Raw genomic sequence first — 21,946 nt, forward strand, 5'->3', positions numbered from 1 at the left:
CTCGTTCTTCTTGTTCTACTGATTTTCAGTGTTGTCGTGGTTTTTTGTTACCTTGCAGTAGATCTTCAGCTCAGTTCCCGTCACAGCCGGAGGACGGTAGAAGTTCTCAAACAAACACTCCCACTCTTTGTTGAAATGACCAACGAAGTCGATCTCCTTCACGCAAAAAACCCTCCTGCACAACCACAACAATGAATACAGATAAGAGAATTAAATGTGGACTCTTGAACATTAGATCTCTGTCATCTGAAGCCGTATTAGTAAACGATTTAATTTCAGATCATCATATTGATTGATTGTCTTACTGAAACCTGGCTGTGTCATGAAGAACATGTCAGTCTAAATGAATCCAGTCCTCCCAGTCATATTAATACTCACATTCCTCCAGACACTGGCCGAGGAGGAGGAGTCGCAGCCTAATTATCAACTCTAGACCTGAACTTCATTATAACTCATTAGAAAGTCTTGTTCTTAGTCTCTCAGCCAACCTGGAAAACTTTACAGCCAGTTCTATGTGTTATAGTGAACCGTCCTCCTGGTCTGTACTCTGAACTCTGATCTGAATTCTCAAGTTTTTATCAAACTTAGTCCTTCGTACAGATAAAGTAATTATAGTAGGTGATTTTAATATTCATGTGGATGTTGATAGTGACAGTCTCAGCACTGCATTTATCTCATTATTAGACTCAACTGGCTTCTCTCAGTGTGTAAATAATCCCACTCACTGTCTGAACCACACCCTAGACCTTGTTCTGGCTTATGGGATTGAAATTGAACATTTAATAATTTTTCCACAAAATCCTATTTTATCAGATCATTACTTAATAACTTTTGAATTCCTATTACTGGATTATACACCATTAGACAAAAATGTCCTCACTAGATGTCTCTCTGATAGTGTTGTAGATAAATTTAAGGAAGCAATTCCATCAGTACTGAATTCACTGCCATGTCTCAATACTACAGAGGACTCTTATGTTAACTTTAGTTCCTCCCAAACTGATAATTTTGTTGATAGAGCTGCAGGCTCATTACGAATAACACTCGACTCCATCGCCCCCTTAAAAAAGAAGATAATAAAACATAAGAGGTTAGCTCCATGGTTTAACTCCCAAACCCGCAAATTAAAGCAAACATCATGAAAATATGAAAGGATTTGGCGTTCCAGCAAACTAGAAGAATCTCGCTTAGTCTGGCAAGATAGTCTTAAAACATATAGGAAGGCCCTCTGTAATGCCAGAGCCGCCTATTACTCAGCATTAATAGAAGAGAATAAAAACAGCCCTAGGTTCCTTTTCAGCACTTTGGCTGACAAAGAGTCATAACTCTACTGATCCATGTATTCCTATAGCTCTCAGTAGTAACGACTTTATGAGCTTCTTTAATGATAAAATTCTAACTATTAGAGACAAAATTAACCACCTCCTGCCCTCAACAGGCACCGTTCTCTCCCCAAACACAGGAACCTTAGAAACAGCAGTAAATCCTGACATATATTTGGACTGTTTTTCTCCAGTAGACTTGTCTGAACTAACTTCAATGATTTGTTCAGCTAAACCATCAACCTGTCTCTTAGATCCCATCCCAACTAGGCTGCTTAAGGAAGTCTTACCCTTAGTGAGCACTTCTTTACTAGATATGATCAATCTGTCTTTAGTAACAGGCTATGTACCACAGTCCTTTAAAGTAGCTGTAATTAAACCTCTTCTTAAGAAGCCTACTCTTGATTCAGGTGTTTTAGCCAATTATAGACCTATATCTAACCTTCCATTTCTATCCAAGATCCTTGAGAAAGCAGTCTCTAATCAGTTATGTGACTTTCTACATAACAATAGTTTATTTGAGGATTTTCAGTCAGGATTTAGAGGCATCATAGCACAGAAACAGCACTGGTGAAAGTCACTAATGACCTCCTAACTGCATCGGACAAAGGATTTGTCTCTATACTTGTCCTGTTAGATCTTAGTGCTGCATTCAACACAATTGACCATCAAATCCTTTTGCAGAGACTGGAACATTTAATTGGCATTAAAGGAACTGCATTAAGCTGGTTTAAATCCTATTTATCAGACCGATTTCAGTTTGTACATGTTAATGATGAATCCTCCATGAAGGCAAAAGTTAGACACGGAGTTCCACAAGGTTCTGTACTTGGACCAATTCTATTCACCTTATATATGCTTCCTTTAGGTAATATTATTAGGAAACACTCCATTAATTTTCATTGTTATGCAGATGATACCCAATTATATTTATCAATGAAGCCAGATGAACCCAATCAGTTAAACAAACTCCAAACATGCCTTAACGACATAAAGACCTGGATGACCTGCAATTTTCTGCTACTAAACTCAGATAAAACTGAAGTTATTGTGTTTGGCCCTAAACACCTTAGAAACACATTATCTAATGATAAAGCTGCTCTGGATGGCATTACCCTGGCCTCCAGCACCACCGTAAATAAAAATTGATTGATTGAGATAACAACGGCCACAACAAATGATGGAAATAACAATGAAAAAGGATCCTCTGTGCCTGTCTGCAGGTGTCAGAAGGTGTTTACCTGTTGGTGATGATGATGTTAGTCTTTCTTTGTCCAGGAAACGGACAGTAATCTCTGAACACTTCACCGTCCAGCTGCCTTATCTCTGAGCGCTGGAAACACAAACACACACTCTCTTCATTAACTTGAATATTTATCTATATTTATACCTCTTTACACTTTGATTATGATCAGCATCAGCTTTGGTATTCTAATATTGACCAATAATAAAAACCATTAAAGTTGACTTTGATCCAGGTGGGTTTGGAGATGAAGACACTGAGGTCAGGTAGGGTTTACCTGTCTGACTGTCTTTTACTTCCTGATGTTTGTCGTCCTCTCCATCTCCTCCTGACCAACCTGCAGCGGCCTCTTACATGAAATCTGCACCTTTGACCTTCCTTTTTACTTTCTATCAAAGACACATCAGGCTGCAGGACTCAGGGTGTGAAAGGTTCTCTCGGTACAAGACAACAAGACTACAATCAATCAATCAGCACTGATTGATAATTAGATGGTAGCTAAATATTCTCAGTCTGACAGTCCAGTTTGTTGTCACGGTAACAGAAGGACATTTTTAAATTAATTTATTATGTGCATATCAAATGAAAATAATTGATCTCCTGAAACTGCAGCAGAGCTTCACTTTACTGCTGTCTGCATGAATGAACTCAACAACTGAACATGACGGATTACAGCGTCACATCAGACCTGCAGCCTATTGGTTAAAACTGACCCCGCCCCCCCAATCTGACATCACAATAGAAACAGTTTGCAGCTCTACGAGTGGAAACATGCGAATAATAGTTTTATTAAACATCATGTTTAAACAGACACGTCACAGCTGACAAACACAAACACAACAGTGTCAGAGGTCAGAGGTCATGCTGATGCCTCATTTGCATAATATCACTTCAGAATGAATTACACAAAGTATGTCATCGCAAAGACAGAAATATGAAATATAATTAAGGTGGGCAATGAATCAAATGTGATGCTACGATCTTTTACAAAAATATTGCTAAGTTCTACGGGAGACAACACGTTCGTCACAAGATTATAGTAAAATCATTTTCACTGCATGTTTGGATTAATAAATTAAACTTTTATTTATAAATGGCTAAAAAACAAAAATGACTCAGCAATATTTCAGAGAACAAACGCAGAAACGTGAGTCTAGAAAAAAGTCCTAAACTGAGTAGAAATGTTGGAGGTATGAGAGACGGCATGCAGACAAACCTGAATCATCTGAGCACAATATGTATAGATAAATATAGAAATAGCTTTTTTACATGTTGACAGAGATGACATTATATTTGTCTGAGCCAGAATTTAGAGAGTTTATAGTCTTTAATAGCACTTAAATAATAAAGTTGTTGCTGTTTAATCCTCATCACGCTGCATGTGACACAAACACAAGAAGAAGAAAATAATTAGAAGTAGAAACAAGAGTGTGGATTATCAATTTTAAAAGGGATATTCCACAGAGACAAACCTAGATTATTAATAATATTCTAAAGAGACGACATACATATATGTATAAACTGTACACAGTAATATTTGGTGGAATTTCACTTTTAGAAAAAGTATTTTAGTTTTGTCTAGACGCCACATCAGCTGCTGCGACCGGATCGGTCCTGTTAGCTTATAGTGTCATAACTCACTGAGCTGTCAATCAATCAGTCAATCAATCAATCACTCAGTTTTCCAGTTGTTTGTCACTAAATATTTTCATACATTTATGTGTAAAACAGAACACCGTGTTGATGAAAAATGATGTTTCCTCATCAAATTACAGTTTACAGATGTGTATTCTGACTCATTATTATAAACACTGAGTCTATTTTAAACATTTTATTCACCAAAAGTTGTTTATATTTCTCTAAATCCATCTTTGCTTCCAGCCAGATTCCTCTCTGTCCTCCAGCAGACTATCATTATTATCATTATTATTATTATTATCATTATTATCATTATTATTATTATTATTATTATTATCATTATTATTATTATTATTATTATTATATTATTATCATTATTATTATTATCATTATTATTATTATTATTATTATTATTATTATTATTATTATCATTATATTATTATCATTATTATTATTATTATTATCATTATTATTATTATTATCATTATATTATTATCATTATTATTATTATTATTATTATTATTATCATTATCATTATTATTATCATTATTATTATTATTATTATCATTATATTATTATCATTATTATTATTATCATTATTATCATTATTATTATTATTATCATTATATTATTATCATTATTATTATTATTATTATCGTTGTTATTATTATTATTATTATTATTATTATTGTAGCTTTTAAATCTATTTTATTTTATTACATTTTCATCATTTTTATTTGCATTAGTCTCAAATAGTCGGTCGGCTCGTCAGTCACCTGTGAAGCACTTTCATCTGCACTCACATGTATGAAAGGTGCTGTACTAATAAAGTTTGATTGATTGATTGATTGATTGATCAGCTGTTTAGTAAAAACAAACCAGAACACAGCAGGAGAGTGAAGACGATCTGAGAGACGATCAGTAGATCTCAGTTTAGTTTAGTTTTGTCTGATCGTGGCGGCCGAGACGTTTCCCGCAGCAGCAGATGTGGCGTCGACGGTAAAACAAACAAACCTGGAAGAGCTCGAAACCCTGCGACTCCGTCCGGTCGTACGGCCGGATGATGCCGTCCTCTCTGACCAGTCGCACTGGCCGCAGTTTGGTCACTTCCTCTGTCGAATCAGCCGCTCTGACATCACAACACACACACACACACACACACACACACACACACACACAGCAGCTGTTACTGTGGGTCACTGACAGAATCACAGTGAAAATGTGAAATAATCACAGTAGAAGCAGCGTCTGAAGCTCGTTTCAGTGACACATGAAGAAGAAACGAGTTCACGTTCACACAGCACTTTGCTTCGTGCACACGATGCTGAGTCCGCTGGAATATCTCACCTGTCGTGACCTCTACAGTGACGGCGTGAAACAGTAACATTAACAGGTTATCATGGACTGACTGACAGGTGTGACGGGTCACATGACTGATGGATCCTCATACAGAGGAGGATGGAGATCACTGAGGCAGCTGGGAGATGTTTGGGGACAGAAGCAGGTTGTCGAGGCGACGACAGATTAAATAAAATAAAATAAATGCATCATTAAATAAACCTCTTTAAATGTGTGAGAAGCTGATTCACAACATGAAATCATGTGAAACTGAATTATAGCTGTTGTTAATTTTATCAATATTATTGATAAAAATAAAATTCATTATTTTTATGATCAATATTATTAATATACAGAAAGTGTTCAGACTCCTTCACTTTTTCTGTTATGTTGCAGCTTTATGCTAAAATCCTTTAAATTCATTTTTCCCTCATCAGTTTACATTCAATAACCCATAACGACAAAACTGAACTATCACACCGACAGAAGCATTCAGACTCTCTGCTGTGACACCTGAAATTCAGCTCAGGCTCCATTTCTCTGGATCATCAGGAGTTAATGGTCAGAGACTGGGGGACTGGTCAGGGACCCGGGGACTGGTCAGGGACTGGGGGACTGGTCAGGGACTGGGGGACTGGTCAGGGACTGGGGGACTGGTCAGGGACGGGAGTTAATGGTCAGGGACTGGGGGACTGGTCAGGGACCCGGGGACTGGTCAGGGACTGGGGGACTGGTCAGGGACTGGGGGACTGGTCAGGGACCCGGGGACTGGTCAGGGACTGGGGGACTGGTCAGGGACGGGAGTAAATGGTCAGGGACTGGGGGACTGGTCAGGGACCTGGGGACTGGTCAGGGATTGGGGGACTGGTCAGGGACGGGAGTTAATGGTCAGGGACTGGGGGACTGGTCAGGGATTGGGGGACTGGTCAGGGACTGGGGGACTGGTCAGGGTTGAGAGAAAGATGTCCTTAATGAAAACCTGGTCCAGAGCGTTAAGGACCTCAGACTGGGCTGAAGGTTCATCTTCCAACAGGACAGTGAGCCTCAGCACACAAGACAACACAGGAGTTGTTTAGGAACAACTCTGTAAACGTCCTTGTGTGGTCCAACCAGAGTCCTGACCAGAACCCAGTCCAACATCTCTGGAGAGACAAATCCAGGTGTGTAACGCTTGTTACCATCCCAATACCATCCCAGTGCCAAACCCAGGAAGACTGGAGGCTTTAACCGCTGCCGAAGCTGCTTCAAGTACTGAGTAAAGAGTCTGAACACTTCTGTTCATGTGATGTTTCAGTTTTCCCTTTTTCATACATTTGCAAAAACATCTAAATTTCTGTCTTTACTTTGTCGTTATGAGGTTCTGAGTGTAGATGAGAGAAGAAAATGATCTAAATGGTTTCAGAATAAAGCTGCAACATAACAAACAGTGAAGGTCTGAATACTTCCTGAATGTTCTGTATTAATATTCATTTTATTAAATGTTTAAACCAACTGAAGCACAGAAATGTTGCTTTAATGAAACTGTGAAGCAGAACAATACAGCAAATATCTACAGTACTAAAGTGTACACATATGTACAAATATGTACACGTATGTTGAAGTACTTACATATATTTACAATGATTTACATGTACCTCTAAGTATTTATGTATTTCAAATTTACATATGCTTTAAAAAGTATTTCAATGTATCTCCACATACTTACGTGTATTAAATAGTAAATACACATAAGTATAACTCTCATCACTGTCAAACTCAGTCTGGCAGCACCATGTGATCATTCAGTCAGCCAATCCCTGAGGAGAGACCAGGTGAGGTGTGAGGGGGCGGGACTTGACGCTGAAGAGGACGATCATGTGATTGAACTCGTTCCAGCAGGAGTTTGGACTGAGACTTTCTGCGTTACAGCGACGGCAGACGAGTCGTAAACGTCACCGAGGTGAAACAGCAACATGCCGACAAAGGCAGAGAAGAAGAAGACTGCTGACGAGTCAACACGCACGTAAACACTGAAGGACGAACATGTCTTCATCATGTCAGACGTTAGATACGTTTAGAAAGTCTGAAGGTGCTTCAGGATGTCAGTGAAGCTGTTTTAGTTTTATATAAGGGCCGATCAGCTCGTCAGTATTGTGCTGCTGACGAGGATGTGATCGACCTTTCTACCTGCAGGTCAGGTGACTCTCCTCAGGGGCGTGGCCAAAACGACTCACGATGCTGCAGCAAGCTAGGGGGCGGGGATTAGAGGGGCGGGGCTACTAGCAGTGTTAGAGTGACAGACGTGAGTGATGAGCATTAATCATGTGACCGATGACACAATGCAGCGACTTACCGTCTGTCTGCTGCAGGACGACATCAACATGCACAAATAAAACACCGCGCTCCTTCATCACGCGCTCAGCGCAGGAAACACGTGTCTCTGATGATAAAATTATCATCACATCCAAACACACAATGAGATGTGTGATACCACAGAAGAAGAGTTAACTTTGACAGAGACGTGAGCAGCGATGAAGGAGCTCAGCTTTAATGAGTTTAATGTCAAATACTCACACACCCAAAAGACAAGAAAAAGAAAAACACTCCAACAACACGAGACAGTAAAACAAAAGCAGAAAATGTGAAAATTAGTCAGCAGACAAAAGAAGAACAGAGGAGACAAACAGGAATCATTGAACTGAACATGTAACAGGAAGCAGCTACGATAAACAACAACATGGTGACGGTGTGTCGTGTGGACGCTACCTCTGGATACCCTGGAAGGTGCTGCTCGCCATGTCCACAATGCCGCCTGTCGGCCTGGCGACCACGCCCACCAGACCCTTCCCGATGCCTTTAAAGAATCCAGCCGCGCCCTCCTTCTTCGCACCTGCGACAGGTCAGACGTGCAACTCAACATCAACTAAGCCAATGAAAACACAGATACAACCTGCCGACTGGACAGATGGGGGGGGGGGCACCTACCCTCCACAGGCTTGGTGACGATGCCTGTAACTCCCCCGACGACGCCCTGCAGAGACACAACGGTTACTGACGATCAACTGATGTTCAGGTAGATACACTTCGACCAGTTAGTGCACTTCATTATAATTATTATCATTTCACTGCTTCAGCACGTTACGGATGATTTGAAGAGCTCAGAGGGAGTTTTCATCGGTGCATCGGAGATGATGTGGAAATTAACTCATAACTGCAATTTAAAACGTCACAGCTCCGCTACACCGACTGTTTCTGTTCTCACTCTTAAGAAAACTGACATTACGGTACGTTACATTTCATGATTATCTAGTTTTGCTTATTTTTGATGAGCAGCAGTTACTGAGGAACATTAAACAGGCACAATATAAGTGGCCGAGTGCAGGTTAACACATTTATACTTGACTGTTTCCTCAGACTACAATCATATCTACAAATACATCTAACGGCTCCAACCTCCAACATTTACAACATTTACAACATGTCAACGTTTTAAATGAAGAAGAATCCGTCTGGTTCGTTACCTTCAGCAGTCCTTTCCCTCCTTTAGCCAGACTCTCTCCAAAGTCTCTGGGCGTTCGGTTCATCTCCTCTCGTCTCTTCTGCTGGAACTCTTTGTCCATGGTGATCGCCGCCAGACCCTTTCCCACCGAGCCCGTGATCCTGGACACCACACCTGCAGCGCCGCCTGCAGGACACCAGCTGATCAATCATCTACAGACACCAGCTGATCGATCATCTACAGACACCAGCTGATCAATCGTCTACAGACACCAGCTGATCGATCGTCTACAGACACCAGCTGATCAATCATCTACTGACACCAGCTGATCAATCGTCTACAGACACCAGCTGATCGATCGTCTACAGACACCAGCTGATCGATCGTCTGTAGATACAATGACTGAACTGACAAACATTAGAAGAGAATCAATAACTGTGATTGGTTTAGACTCAGCTGCAGGATTCAGATTTTCTTACCGACAGTGTGACTCAGCAGACTCCGGACCCCAATCACAAAACCTTCAGCAAACTCCTCCGGACCCTGAACCGCACCCTGAAACACAGAACCAGATCCACACCTGAACCAGGTCTGACTGAGCACACCTGAACCAGGTCTGACACTATGACTTTCTCTCTTTATCGTCTTGAGGTTTATTAATCAATGATTAATAAACGACTCATTAATATGAATGATTAATAATAATCAATAATAATTGCTGTACTGAGGTAGCAGTGAAAGTATTATTATTATTATGATGACATCATCAGTGTTACCTGGAAGGGTTCATAGAAGAAGGCCTCGACGCCCTCCGACAGACCTCGGATCAGTCCGAACGGGTTTCCCAAAACATCCAGACCCAGAACCAGAACGTACATCTGCTTCAGGAACTGCAGCCCCGAAGAGAAAGACAAGATTATTATTATTATTATATTGTTATTGTTATTATTATTATGATCATTATTATTATTATTATTATTGTTATTATTGTTATTATTATCATTATTGGGGTTAGGGTTGGGGTTGGGGTTGCGGTTAGGGTTGCGGTTGGGGTTGGGGTTAGGGTTAGGGTTGGGGTTGGGGTTGGGGTTGCGGTTAGGATTGGGGTTGGGGTTGGGGTTGGGGTTAGGGTTAGGGTTGAGGTTAGGGTTGGGGTTAGGGTTGGGGTTGGAGTTGGGGTTGGAGTTGGGGTTGGGGTTAGGGTTAGGGTTGGGGTTGGGGTTGGGGTTGGGGTTGCGGTTAGGATTGGGGTTGGGGTTGGGGTTAGGGTTAGGGTTGAGGTTAGGGTTGGGGTTAGGGTTGGGTTTTGGGTTGGGGTTGCGGTTAGGGTTGCGGTTGGGGTTGGGATTAGGGTTGGGGTTAGGGTTGGGGTTGCGGTTGGGGTTGCGGTTAGGGTTGGGGTTGGGGTTGGGGTTAGGGTTGGGGTTAGGGTTGGGGTTGGGGTTAGAGTTAGGGTTGGGGTTGCGGTTAGGGTTGCGGTTGGGGTTGGGATTAGGGTTGGGGTTGGGGTTTGGGTTGAGGTTAGGGTTGGGGTTGGGGTTAGGGTTGCGGTTGCGGTTGGGGTTGCGGTTGGGGTTGGGATTAGGGTTGGGGTTTGGGTTGAGGTTAGGGTTGGGGTTAGGGTTGAGGTTAGGGTTGGGGTTAGGGTTGGGGTTAGGGTTGGGTTTCTGGTTGGGGTTGGGGTTAGGGTTGGGGTTAGGGTTGAGGTTAGGGTTGGGGTTGGGGTTTGGGTTGAGGTTAGGGTTGGGGTTAGGGTTGAGGTTAGGGTTGGGGTTAGGGTTGAGGTTAGGGTTGGGATTAGGGTTGCGGTTGGGGTTGGGATTAGGATTAGGGTTGGGGTTGAGGTTAGGGTTGGGGTTAGGGTTGGGTTTCTGGTTGGGGTTGGGGTTAGGGTTGGGGTTGGGGTTTGGGTTGAGGTTAGGGTTGGGGTTAGGGTTGGGGTTGCGGTTAGGGTTGCGGTTGGGGTTAGGGTTGGGGTTGGGGTTGAGGTTAGGGTTGAGGTTAGGGTTGGGGTTAGGGTTGGGTTTTGGGTTGGGGTTGCGGTTAGGGTTGCGGTTGGGGTTGGGATTAGGGTTGGGGTTTGGGTTGAGGTTAGGGTTGGGGTTAGGGTTGAGATTAGGGTTGGGGTTGGGGTTGAAGTTAGGGTTGGGGTTAGGGTTGAGATTAGGGTTGGGGTTGGGGTTGAAGTTAGGGTTGCGGTTCGGGTTGCGGTTGGGGTTGGGATTAGGGTTGGGTTTTGGGTTGGGGTTGGGGTTAGGGTTAGGGTTGGGGTTAGGGTTGGGGTTCTGGTTGGGGTTAGGGTTGGGGTTAGGGTTAAGGTTGGGGTTGGGGTTAGGGTTAGGGTTGGGGTTCTGGTTCTGGTGTTGCCAGCGGGCTCCATAATGCCCCTGAACGCAGCGCCGTGTTGGAACAAAGTTTCTTTGATGTTCATGAAATCCTGAGGTGTCTTTGAGAAGGAAACATACATGACGAGTCTGTAACGTCACCTGTTCGCTGTAGTGGCGCAGCACCGCCCACATCAGCGTCTCCCTGCGGTAAAACTGGTACTTCACCTCGAAGAAGGCCAGTCTGAGAGATAGAGAGCTCAGGATCACACACCACCCAGGAACCAATCACATCAGAGCTATGACATCACACACTCAGGAACCAATCACATGTTTAGCTGAAAGATGACCAGATGTTAACCCTAACTACCCAGAATGCACCTTTCTAAACTGTTAGTGACTCACTTGAAGATGAGGTCATCAACATCCGTCAGCGTCGCTCCGAGACTTTTCAGTAGCAGATTCAGAGACTGAACCGACGCCGTCTCCTCATCCGAGTCACCGCTGGAGCCCAGAGACAGGCTGAGGTGCAGCTGACGCATTAAATATAATCAATATATTAAGTATATAAGAGCAGAGACAGGCTGAGGTGCAGCTGAAATATATAACATATTAAATAGTCGCAGTATTTTCTCATTATACCACAGCTGTCAACCAATCAGACTGCGAGACTGTTTTACAAACGTGTGTATACATGTTTATATATGTTTATATGTGTTTATATATGTGTATATGTGTATATAGACATACATACATATATACACACATAAACATACATACATACACACACACACATACACAGTACTGTGCAAAAGTTTTAGACATTAAAAGTAGTGAATGCTTAAAAAAATATTACTATAAATTGTTTTAATTTATCAATTAACTTCTTGCAAAGTTGAGTAAACAGAATAAACTTCAATCACACAGTTCTTTATGTGTGTGTATGTGTGTTTATGTGTGTTTATGTGTGTATGTGTGTGGGTGTGTGTTTATGTGTGTGGGTGTGTGTATGTGTGTGTGTGTATATATGTGTATATATGTGTGTATGTGTGTGTATGTGTGTGGGTGTGTGTGGGTGTGTGTGGGTGTGAGTATATGTGTGTGTGTGTATGTGTGTGTATGTGTGTATATATGCGTGTATGTGTGTATATATGTGTATATATGTGTGTATATATGTGTATGTGTGTGTGTATGTGTGTATATGTGTGTGTGGGTGTGTGTATGTGTGTTTATGTGTGTGGGTGTGTGTATGTGTGTGTGTGTATATATGTGTATATGTGTGTGTATGTGTGTTTATGTGTGTGGGTGTGTATGTGTGTATATATGCGTGTATGTGTGTATATATGTGTGTATATATGTGTATGTGTGTGTGTGTGTGTATGTGTGTGTATGTGTGTGTGTGTGTGGGTGTGTGTGTGTATGTGTGTATATGTGTGTGTGTATGTGTGTGTGTGTATATATGTGTATATATGTGTGTATGTGTTACCTTGATGGGAGAGATGTGGAAATGTTGGAAGAAGTTGAGTCCTGACGTGTCGCTCAGAGACGCTTCCATCAGTTCAGCCTGAAGCAGCTGCAGGTCCCCGTCTAACAGCTGGGACTGAAACACACACACACACGGTAACACACACACATAGACATATACACATACACATACACACACATAGACATATACATACATACACACACACACACACACACAGTAACACACACATATAGACATATATACACACACACACACACACGATAACACACACACATATATATACACACAGATCATAGATGGATGAATGAATGAATGAATGGATGGATGAATGAATGGATGAATGAATGAATGAATGAATGAATGGATGGATGGATGGATGGATGGATGGATGGATGAATGAATGGATGGATGAATGAATGATGGATAAAGGAATGGTTGAATGAATGAATGGATGGATGAATGAATGATGGATAAAGGAATGGTTGAATGAATGAATGGATGGATGAATGAATGAATGAATGAATGGATGGATGAATGAATGGATGGATGAATGAATGGATGGATGAATGAATGAATGAATGGATGAATGAATGGATGAATGGATGGATGAATGAATGGATGGATGAATGAATGATGGATAAAGGAATGGTTGAATGAATGAATGGATGGATGGATGGATGAATGAATGAATGAATGGATGGATGAATGAATGAATGAATAGATGGATGAATGAATGGATGGATGAATGAATGATGGATAAAGGAATGGTTGAATGAATGAATGAATGGATGGATGAATGAATGATGGATAAAGGAATGGTTGAATGAATGAATGGATGGATGAATGGATGAATGAATGGATGAATGAATGGATGAATGAATGGATAGATGGATGAATGAATGGATGGATGAATGAATGAATGAATGGATGGATGAATGAATGAATGGATGAATGAATGGATGAATGGATGGATGAATGAATGGATGGATGAATGAATGAATGAATGGATGAATGAATGATGGATAAAGGAATGGTTGAATGAATGGATGGATGAATGAATGAATGGGTGAATGGATGGATGGATGAATGAATGAATGGATGAATGGATGGATGAATGGATGAATGATGGATAAAGGAATGGTTGAATGAATGAATGGATGAATGAATGAATGAATGGATGAATGATGGATAAAGGAATGGTTGAATGAATGAATGGATGAATGAATAAATGAATGAATGGATGAATGGATGGATGAATTAATGGATGGATGGATGAATGAATGAATGGATGAATGGATGGATGAATGAATGAATGGATGGATGAATGAATGATGGATAAAGGAATGGTTGAATGAATGAATGGATGAATGAATGAATGAATGAATGAATGAATGGATGAATGATGGATGGATGAATGAATGAATGAATGGATGGATGAATGAATGAATGAATGAATGGATGGATGAATGAATGATGGATAAAGGAATGGTTGAATGAATGAATGAATGAATGGATGAATGGATGAATGATGGATGAATGAATGAATGAATGAATGGATGGATGAATGAATGGATGAATGAATGAATGAATGGATGAATGAATGAATGAATGGATGGATGGATGATGGATAAAGGAATGAATGGATGGATGAATGAATGGATGAATGAATGGATGAATGAATGAATGAATGAATGGATGGATGGATGATGGATAAAGGAATGAATGGATGGATGGATGATGGATAAAGGAATGAATGGATGAATGATGGATGAATGAATGGATGAATGAATGAATGGATGAATGAATGAATGGATGAATGAATGAATGAATGAACGAATGATGGATAGAGGAATGGTTGGATGAATGGATGGATGAATGATGGATGAATGAATGAATGATCTGTACCTTCTGTTTGTCAGACTGACGGTCTGCAGCAGGTGTGAACAGAGCCAAGATGGCTGTCAGGAAACCCTGATCGATCTTCACCGCCATCTCCTGAACCAGAGCCATGAAGTACCTGAACACACACGTTATACTGGTTAAACTGGTTTACTGTAACGTTAAACTGGTTTACTGGCATCTTAACTGGTATACTGTCATGTTAACTGGTTTACTGTGACATTCACTGGTTTACTGTAACGTTAACTGGTTAACTGTAACGTTAACTGGTTTACTGAAATATTATCCTGTTTACTGTAACATTAACTGGTTTATTATAACGTTAACTGGTTTTACTGAGATGTCAATTGCTTTACTGTAACGTTAACTGGTTTTACTGAAACATTAACTGGCTTACTGTAACATTAACTGGTTTTACTGAAATGTTAACTGGTTTACTGTAACGTTAACTGGTTTACTGTCATGTTAACTGGTTTACTGTAACATTAACTGGTTTACTGTAACGTTAACTGGTTTACTGTCATGTTAACTGGTTTACTGTAACGTTAACTGGTTTTACTGAAATGTTAACTGGTTTACTGTAACGTTAACTGGTTTACTGTCATGTTAACTGGTTTAATGTAACGTTAACTGGTTTACTGTAACGTTAACTGGTTTTACTGAAATGTTAACTGGTTTACTGTAACCTTAACTGGTTTTACTGAAATGTTAACTGGTTTACTGTAACGTTAACTGTAATACTCACTTGAACTGCATGACGCTGCTGTGCTGGTTGAACCTGGTGATGACGGACACGTCGATGAACGGCTTCGGCTCTGTGGAGGAGCTCAGAGTGAATGAAGCTCATCACAGGAAGAGACGCTGAGTCATGTTCATGACAATGCTCTACCTTTCCAACCTGTGAGTGTGTGTGTATGTGTGCGTGCGTGTGCACATGCCTGTGTGGGTGTGTGCATGTGTGTGTGTGTGTGTGTGGTCCACCTGAGTCCAGAGCGATGGATTTTGGAGGAGGAACAGGATGGAAGACGATGGGGAAGATTGCCCCTGGAAGCTGGTTATCCACCTGTACACAGAAACCATGTCAGTCACACAGGTGTGTGTGTGTGTGTGTGTATTTCCGGAGGTGTGTGCGTGTGTTCAGGTGTGTGTTACCTGCAGCCAGTACAGCTGGGCCCTCAGGCTGCGTTGGTGCAGTGACTGCTTGAACTCCACCTGGATGCCAGACAGGAAGTTCCTCCTCACCGGACAGGTAAACGGCTGACGCATCATCATGATGGCTCCACTGAGGTTCACCTGACAACCAGTGACATCACTCACTCTCAGCTCATTGGACAAACCACTGACCGGAAGCTAACATGTATTTCTGCTCCTTAGTGATTTCTGCAGGACGAAGTTCAGCAAACAGCTGATTTATTTCAGCTATTTTAATGAACAAAAACTGAACTGTGTCAGTAACATCGAACACATTTCATCAGCTCACAAACATCTGGTCCGATCGGGTTAAATCAGGCCCGATCACACCTGATCAGATCTAACCCTTTATGCTTAATCGGTTTGGTAAGTGTTCCTCAGGTGTGATCAGGTGTGTGACTGAAGCAGGTGTTTAAGTGAGAGGTGAACTCTGACCTCCAGGTTGGTTTCCAGTTTGACCCAGCCGCCCTCCATCTTCCCGCTCAGCTGACTCTGGTAGGTTTTCTCCAGCAGGTTGATGTTTTTTTGACTGAACGGCTTCCATCGATTCTTTGGCTTCATCTCCCAGACCACACCTGAACTGTAAACACAGAAACACACCTGAACTGTAAACCAGGTGTATGGTGGGTGTTTACCTGGTGTATGGTGGGCGTTTACCTGGTGTATGGTGGGTGTTTACCTGGTGTATGGTTGGTGTTTACCTGGTGTATGGTGGGTGTTTACCTGGTGTATGGTGGGTGTTTACCTGGTGTATGGTGGGCGTTTATCTGGTGTATGGTGGGTGTTTACCTGGTGTATGGTGGGTGTTTATCTGGTGTATGGTGGGTGTTTACCTGGTGTATGGTGGGTGTTTACCTGGTGTATGGTGGGTGTTTACCTGGTGTATGGTGGGTGTTTACCTGGTGTATGGTTGGTGTTTATCTGGTGTATGGTTGGTGTTTATCTGGTGTATGGTGGGTGTTTACCTGGTGTATGGTGGGTGTTTATCTGGTGTATGGTGGGTGTTTACCTGGTGTATGGTGGGTGTTTACCTGGTGTATGGTGGGTGTTTATCTGGTATATGGTGGGTGTTTACCTGGTGTATGGTTGGTGTTTACCTGGTGTATGGTGGGTGTTTATCTGGTGTATGGTGGGTGTTTATCTGGTGTATGGTGGGTGTTTATCTGGTGTATGGTGGGTGTTTACCTGGTGTATGGTGGGTGTTTATCTGGTGTATGGTGGGTGTTTATCTGGTGTATGGTGGGTGTTTACCTGGTGTATGGTTGGTGTTTACCTGGTGTATGGTGGGTGTTTACCTGGTGTATGGTGGGTGTTTATCTGGTGTATGGTGGGTGTTTATCTGGTGTATGGTGGGTGTTTACCTGGTGTATGGTTGGTGTTTATCTGGTGTATGGTGGGTGTTTACCTGGTGTATGGTGGGTGTTTATCTGGTGTATGGTTGGTGTTTATCTGGTGTATGGTGGGTGTTTACCTGGTGTATGGTTGGTGTTTATCTGGTGTATGGTGGGTGTTTACCTGGTGTATGGTGGGTGTTTACCTGGTGTATGGTTGGTGTTTATCTAGTGTATGGTGGGTGTTTACCTGGTGTATGGTGGGTGTTTACCTGGTGTATGGTGGGTGTTTACCTGGTGTATGGTTGGTGTTTATCTGGTGTATGGTTGGTGTTTATCTGGTGTATGGTGGGTGTTTACCTGGTGTATGGTGGGTGTTTACCTGGTGTATGGTGGGTGTTTACCTGGTGTATGGTTGGTGTTTATCTGGTGTATGGTGGGTGTTTACCTGGTGTATGGTGGGTGTTTACCTGGTGTATGGTGGGTGTTTACCTGGTGTATGGTGGGTGTTTACCTGGTGTATGGTGGGTGTTTATCTGGTGTATGGTGGGTGTTTACCTGGTGTATGGTGGGTGTTTACCCGGTGTATGATGCATGTTTACCTGGTGTATGGTGGGTGTTTACCTGGTGTATGGTGGGTGTTTACCTGGTGTATGGTGGGTGTTTACCTGGTGTATGGTGGGTGTTTACCCGGTGTATGATGCATGTTTACCTGGTGATGCCAATGTAAGCGATCTCCTGCCGGTTAGCGTTGTTGACCAGTGACAGGCCGAGGTTTTGCAGCGACACCTTCACCTCCTGTTGGAACTGCTCCAGCTCTTCGGCCTGCCGCGCTTTCGTCACCACAGCAACATCTTCAGTGAACAGCAGCACTCGTTGGCGTCCGTCCAGGAAGGAAACCCAGTGGACCTGAGACAGGCTGTCGTAGGAGAACTGACCCATCTCGTCCTGAACCACAAACCAGACACAGACGGACTGTCAGCTGCTGCTTCGGATCCACATAAAGAACGACAAGTTGCTTTTAGTGTGAGAGTCAGCTGGTCTGTCTGCTGCCCCCAGTATGTTGTAACTGGTATGACTGTTTGTATAAGCTGAATTTTAAACCTGACTTACTGTGTTGAGCAGAAAGGTGACATATGATCAGCTTATAAAGTAACCATGGCAACCAGTTGCCTTCTTCCACATCCAGCAGACACACAGCAACATGATCATCCTGCTGGAGTCTAATATTCACTCTCCTTTAGCTCTGCTTTAGTCTCCACCAACTCCTGAGAAAATATCTGTGTCTTTAGCTGCTCCATGTTCCACTTTCTTCATCAGCTCATCTCTAACTTTGTCAGTTTGCTGCTGGGAAGGTGGTGAACAGGTGAGACTGAACCAGACAGAAAAAGTGCCAAAAAAACAAATCTAGGCGCTACAAGAGGCAAAAAAGCCTCATAGAGCTGCAGAGATGGAGACAATCTGACACTTTATTACAGAGTCACTTGATCTGAAGTGAATATAAAAACATAGACTACAGTGGTGTGTGTCAGACCTTCAGCAGGTCCAGCTCTCCAGAATGTTCCAGGCAGCTCCAGCTGAGCGTCCGGACACCCGCCGGATCGTCCCACGCAAACCGCCGAGCCTCGCCGGGTTTCAGCTGGTGAACCACCGCCGAGCCGCTGAGAGAGAGACGAGATGTTTCTGTTAAACTGTCAGAAAGGTTTGGAGTGCATGATGACATCACTGATGACATCAGCAGTGACTCCAACACTTTTGACACTGTATTTGTTTTTTTATTTCAGGCTTTTTGTGTATGTGTGTGTGACCTCTGACCTCTGTCTGTAGCTGATGGTGACCCAGGGTGTGTGGTTGAGCAGCAGGGCGGGCGCTGCTCCTTCATAGTAATCACTGAAGCTGATGACGGTGGAGTGATCGGCTATGTTGACATCCACGATGATCCCACCACACTGCGCACACACACACACACACGCACACGTGCACACACACACACAACACAACACACATTAAACCACTCTAAATTATATATAAATGTGTGTTATGAACTCTCAGAAGAAACCAGCGATGTGATTGGTCCAGCGGACACTGACCATGTCCAGACTCAGCAGGGTGCCGTTGTCCTGCTGGTTGAAGAAGAAGAATCTGGTGGTGGATTCAGATCCGACCACACGGACGCACAACTTCCCCGAGGTGTCCTCCGGCCACAGAGGGAGGCACTGCAACACAACAACGACGCTGCAGTGACGACCTCATACAATACTCACTTAGATTTGGCAATGACACGTTTCCAATAAAATGTTATATAATAATTGTCTGTGTCCATTTGTTTCCTTCTCACAAGAAAAAACTAAAATGTTCCACCGAAAGTAAAATAATTGGTCTTGAACACAGACTGGGTCCCTGATAAAACACAGCAACACCTGAACCTGATCACACTGATGTCCTGCTTGTGATGTCTCTTTATCAATAGAGCTCCACCTGGTGGACAGGTGTGATCACACACAGAAGTGAAAAAGGCTCCTAAATGTTTCGACAGAAGTCACAACGATCTGTAGATCAAGGATCTCCTCGCTCCCCACCTGAACCGGAGGTTGTTCCTGATGCGCCATTTTGACGAGCGTCCCAAGTTTCTTATTCTGCTCCGAGCGAGGAAACACGAGAGCAGCCTCACAGGAAATCTTTTACCGGCCGACACGCCCCCTTATTGGATATCAGTGATTGATTGGACGCTGCAGCTGATCAGACTGATCTGATACATCACTGCAGTTTCACACCGAAGTGACAGATTACAGATTAAATTTAAGTTTATCACTCCCAACTTCTATGCTTTACTTGTTTTCTGATTCATCATAATTAAAAATCTGTTAATTGTCGGTCTGATCAACAAAAGAACCATAAACAACTTTCTTCATTTATTAGAAAGATTTTTCTTTTCATGATGTTATTTCCTCCATTAAACTGTTTCCTGCTGACAGACAGACTCTTCCTGACTTTAATTTGATCCATAATAACAGTTAAACACATTTATATTTTACACATTTATCATCATTTCCATTCAGTCACACGTGAGGCTGATATATATGAGTTACATCATTTCCATTTTCCCTGAAACATTTAACCAAATACATATTTCCCAGTGTTCAGGAGACACTCTGATCATATTCTGGGTTATTGAATGATGAATTCACTATCAGGATTATCAATAAATACAGATACAAATAATCAATAAATAGTATAAACACATTCTGTGAGTAGAAATGGTTCCTGTGCGTCTGAGCAGGACACAGTATGAATACAGAATGCAGGTTTTTTATTGAGGTGTTTGTTAAACAGGAAACAGACTGCAGAGAGGAAACAGCTGCTCTAGCGGTGATAACTTTATTAGTGTTAACACAATGCACACGTGTACAGACACAAACTCCATCAGAAGTTCCTACAGCTGTTAAAGCCGACTGACAGCTGATCGAGCTGTGATCAGCTGATCCAGCTGTGATCAGCTGTCGCCATCATCAGAAACGGACGTCACTTCACATGACGCCTCAGAGGAGAGGACGTCTCATGTCTCTTAAAACAAGGGGGGGGGGGGGACGTGGATGCAATTTAAGAGACTTGGGATGCACCCAATGAAGCAGACTGTGGAGTCCTAAATACTACAGTACCCATGAGCCTCAGCAGCTATGACATCACACTAACCTCTGTGGAGGCGATGTAGTGCCACCTGGTGGAGGTCTGGCTGACTTCTCCCACCTCCAGTTCATACGAGGACTTGTTGACCAGCGTGAAGAACGGACTCATGGTGACGATCCGGGTCAGGTTGAAGCTGCTCATCTGGATGCTCACTCCCACCTGCACAGCAACATAAAGCTTTACTTACTGTTCCAGCGTAAAACTGTGAAAATAAACATTATTTATTTGATGTATTAACTGATTTGGTTTGTAAAATGTCAGAAAACAGATCAATTAATCAACTAATTATTGTAGCTCTTAATTATTTTCACCTGGACTTCACCTGGAATCTAGTGCTTGTTCTGGAGCTTTCAACCATGTGACATGGTCTTCATTAGCAGATTGTTTGCTGTAATCTGATCAAATCAAATCAAATCTCCAAAACTGGCACCATTTTAACATCAAACAGCTTGAATTTAAAAGATTCAGCTGGTTTTTAAATGCAAAGGATGGAAACGGTCTCAGTCCACAGAGGAGCTTTAAAGAACCTGAAAGCTTTTCATTGACCAGAGACACTGAGAGAGTTTCTGTTACCAGGAAGTCCATGTTGTTGGCAGGACAGCGAACGCAGCCGTAACTTCCCACCGTGTCCAGAGAGAAACCATCTGACCAGGAGCTGGTGGAGATGCACAGCTGGAGCTGAACAACATCAACAAACACTTTAATGAACACAAGCCTGCTAATGTTTCTGTCAGCAAGTAACATTATGTTTAACACAATGAAATGTTTCCAAACTTTAATATGAAACTGAGTGTGAAAGACCTGACCCACAAATTAAGGCAAAAACACAAAAAGTGGGTAAAAAGTTTGAAACTTGTCTAAGATGTATCCTGAGGGTGGCGCTAGAGGAAACGGGTTCGTCCTGTGAGCAGCAGAAAGGTGTTTAAGGACATTTCATAAGGTGGTGAGGTGAGTGTTTAAATGTCGTTGACGTGTTATACTGACTGACATGAAACCAGTTCAGCAGCGT

At 42.3% G+C, this 21,946-nt stretch overlaps 1 protein-coding gene across 5 annotated transcripts in view; it reads right to left on the reverse strand.

Annotated features, from left to right (window-relative positions):
• vps13c (vacuolar protein sorting 13 homolog C) overlaps positions 1 to 21,946 on the reverse strand; it is a 106,423-nt gene that overhangs the window by 3,896 nt on the left and 80,581 nt on the right. For 3 of the 5 annotated variants that reach the window (XM_044357364.1, XM_044357345.1, XM_044357337.1), the window contains 22 exons: positions 21,511 to 21,615; positions 20,944 to 21,096; positions 19,341 to 19,466; positions 19,066 to 19,199; positions 18,785 to 18,911; positions 17,963 to 18,198; positions 16,355 to 16,499; positions 15,881 to 16,021; positions 15,710 to 15,791; positions 15,474 to 15,543; positions 14,735 to 14,846; positions 12,830 to 12,943; positions 11,749 to 11,876; positions 11,506 to 11,587; positions 9,796 to 9,909; positions 9,499 to 9,574; positions 9,042 to 9,205; positions 8,506 to 8,551; positions 8,287 to 8,410; positions 5,218 to 5,332; positions 2,564 to 2,655; positions 52 to 175 (listed from right to left, as the gene is read on the reverse strand). In XM_044357364.1, the coding sequence (XP_044213299.1) occupies positions 52 to 175; positions 2,564 to 2,655; positions 5,218 to 5,332; positions 8,287 to 8,410; positions 8,506 to 8,551; positions 9,042 to 9,205; positions 9,499 to 9,574; positions 9,796 to 9,909; positions 11,506 to 11,587; positions 11,749 to 11,876; positions 12,830 to 12,943; positions 14,735 to 14,846; positions 15,474 to 15,543; positions 15,710 to 15,791; positions 15,881 to 16,021; positions 16,355 to 16,499; positions 17,963 to 18,198; positions 18,785 to 18,911; positions 19,066 to 19,199; positions 19,341 to 19,466; positions 20,944 to 21,096; positions 21,511 to 21,615 (2,610 nt within the window). Of the gene's footprint in view, positions 1 to 51; positions 176 to 2,563; positions 2,656 to 2,842; positions 2,955 to 3,626; positions 3,941 to 5,217; positions 5,333 to 8,286; positions 8,411 to 8,505; positions 8,552 to 9,041; positions 9,206 to 9,498; positions 9,575 to 9,795; positions 9,910 to 11,505; positions 11,588 to 11,748; positions 11,877 to 12,829; positions 12,944 to 14,734; positions 14,847 to 15,473; positions 15,544 to 15,709; positions 15,792 to 15,880; positions 16,022 to 16,354; positions 16,500 to 17,962; positions 18,199 to 18,784; positions 18,912 to 19,065; positions 19,200 to 19,340; positions 19,467 to 20,943; positions 21,097 to 21,510; positions 21,616 to 21,946 lie in introns of those variants that run through there. The other 2 variants (XR_006404264.1, XM_044357359.1) reach the window with 2 other exon arrangements.

The sequence above is a fragment of the Thunnus albacares genome, chromosome 1, assembly GCF_914725855.1.
Source record: "Thunnus albacares chromosome 1, fThuAlb1.1, whole genome shotgun sequence".
In the NCBI taxonomy this organism is placed as follows: domain Eukaryota; kingdom Metazoa; phylum Chordata; class Actinopteri; order Scombriformes; family Scombridae; genus Thunnus; species Thunnus albacares.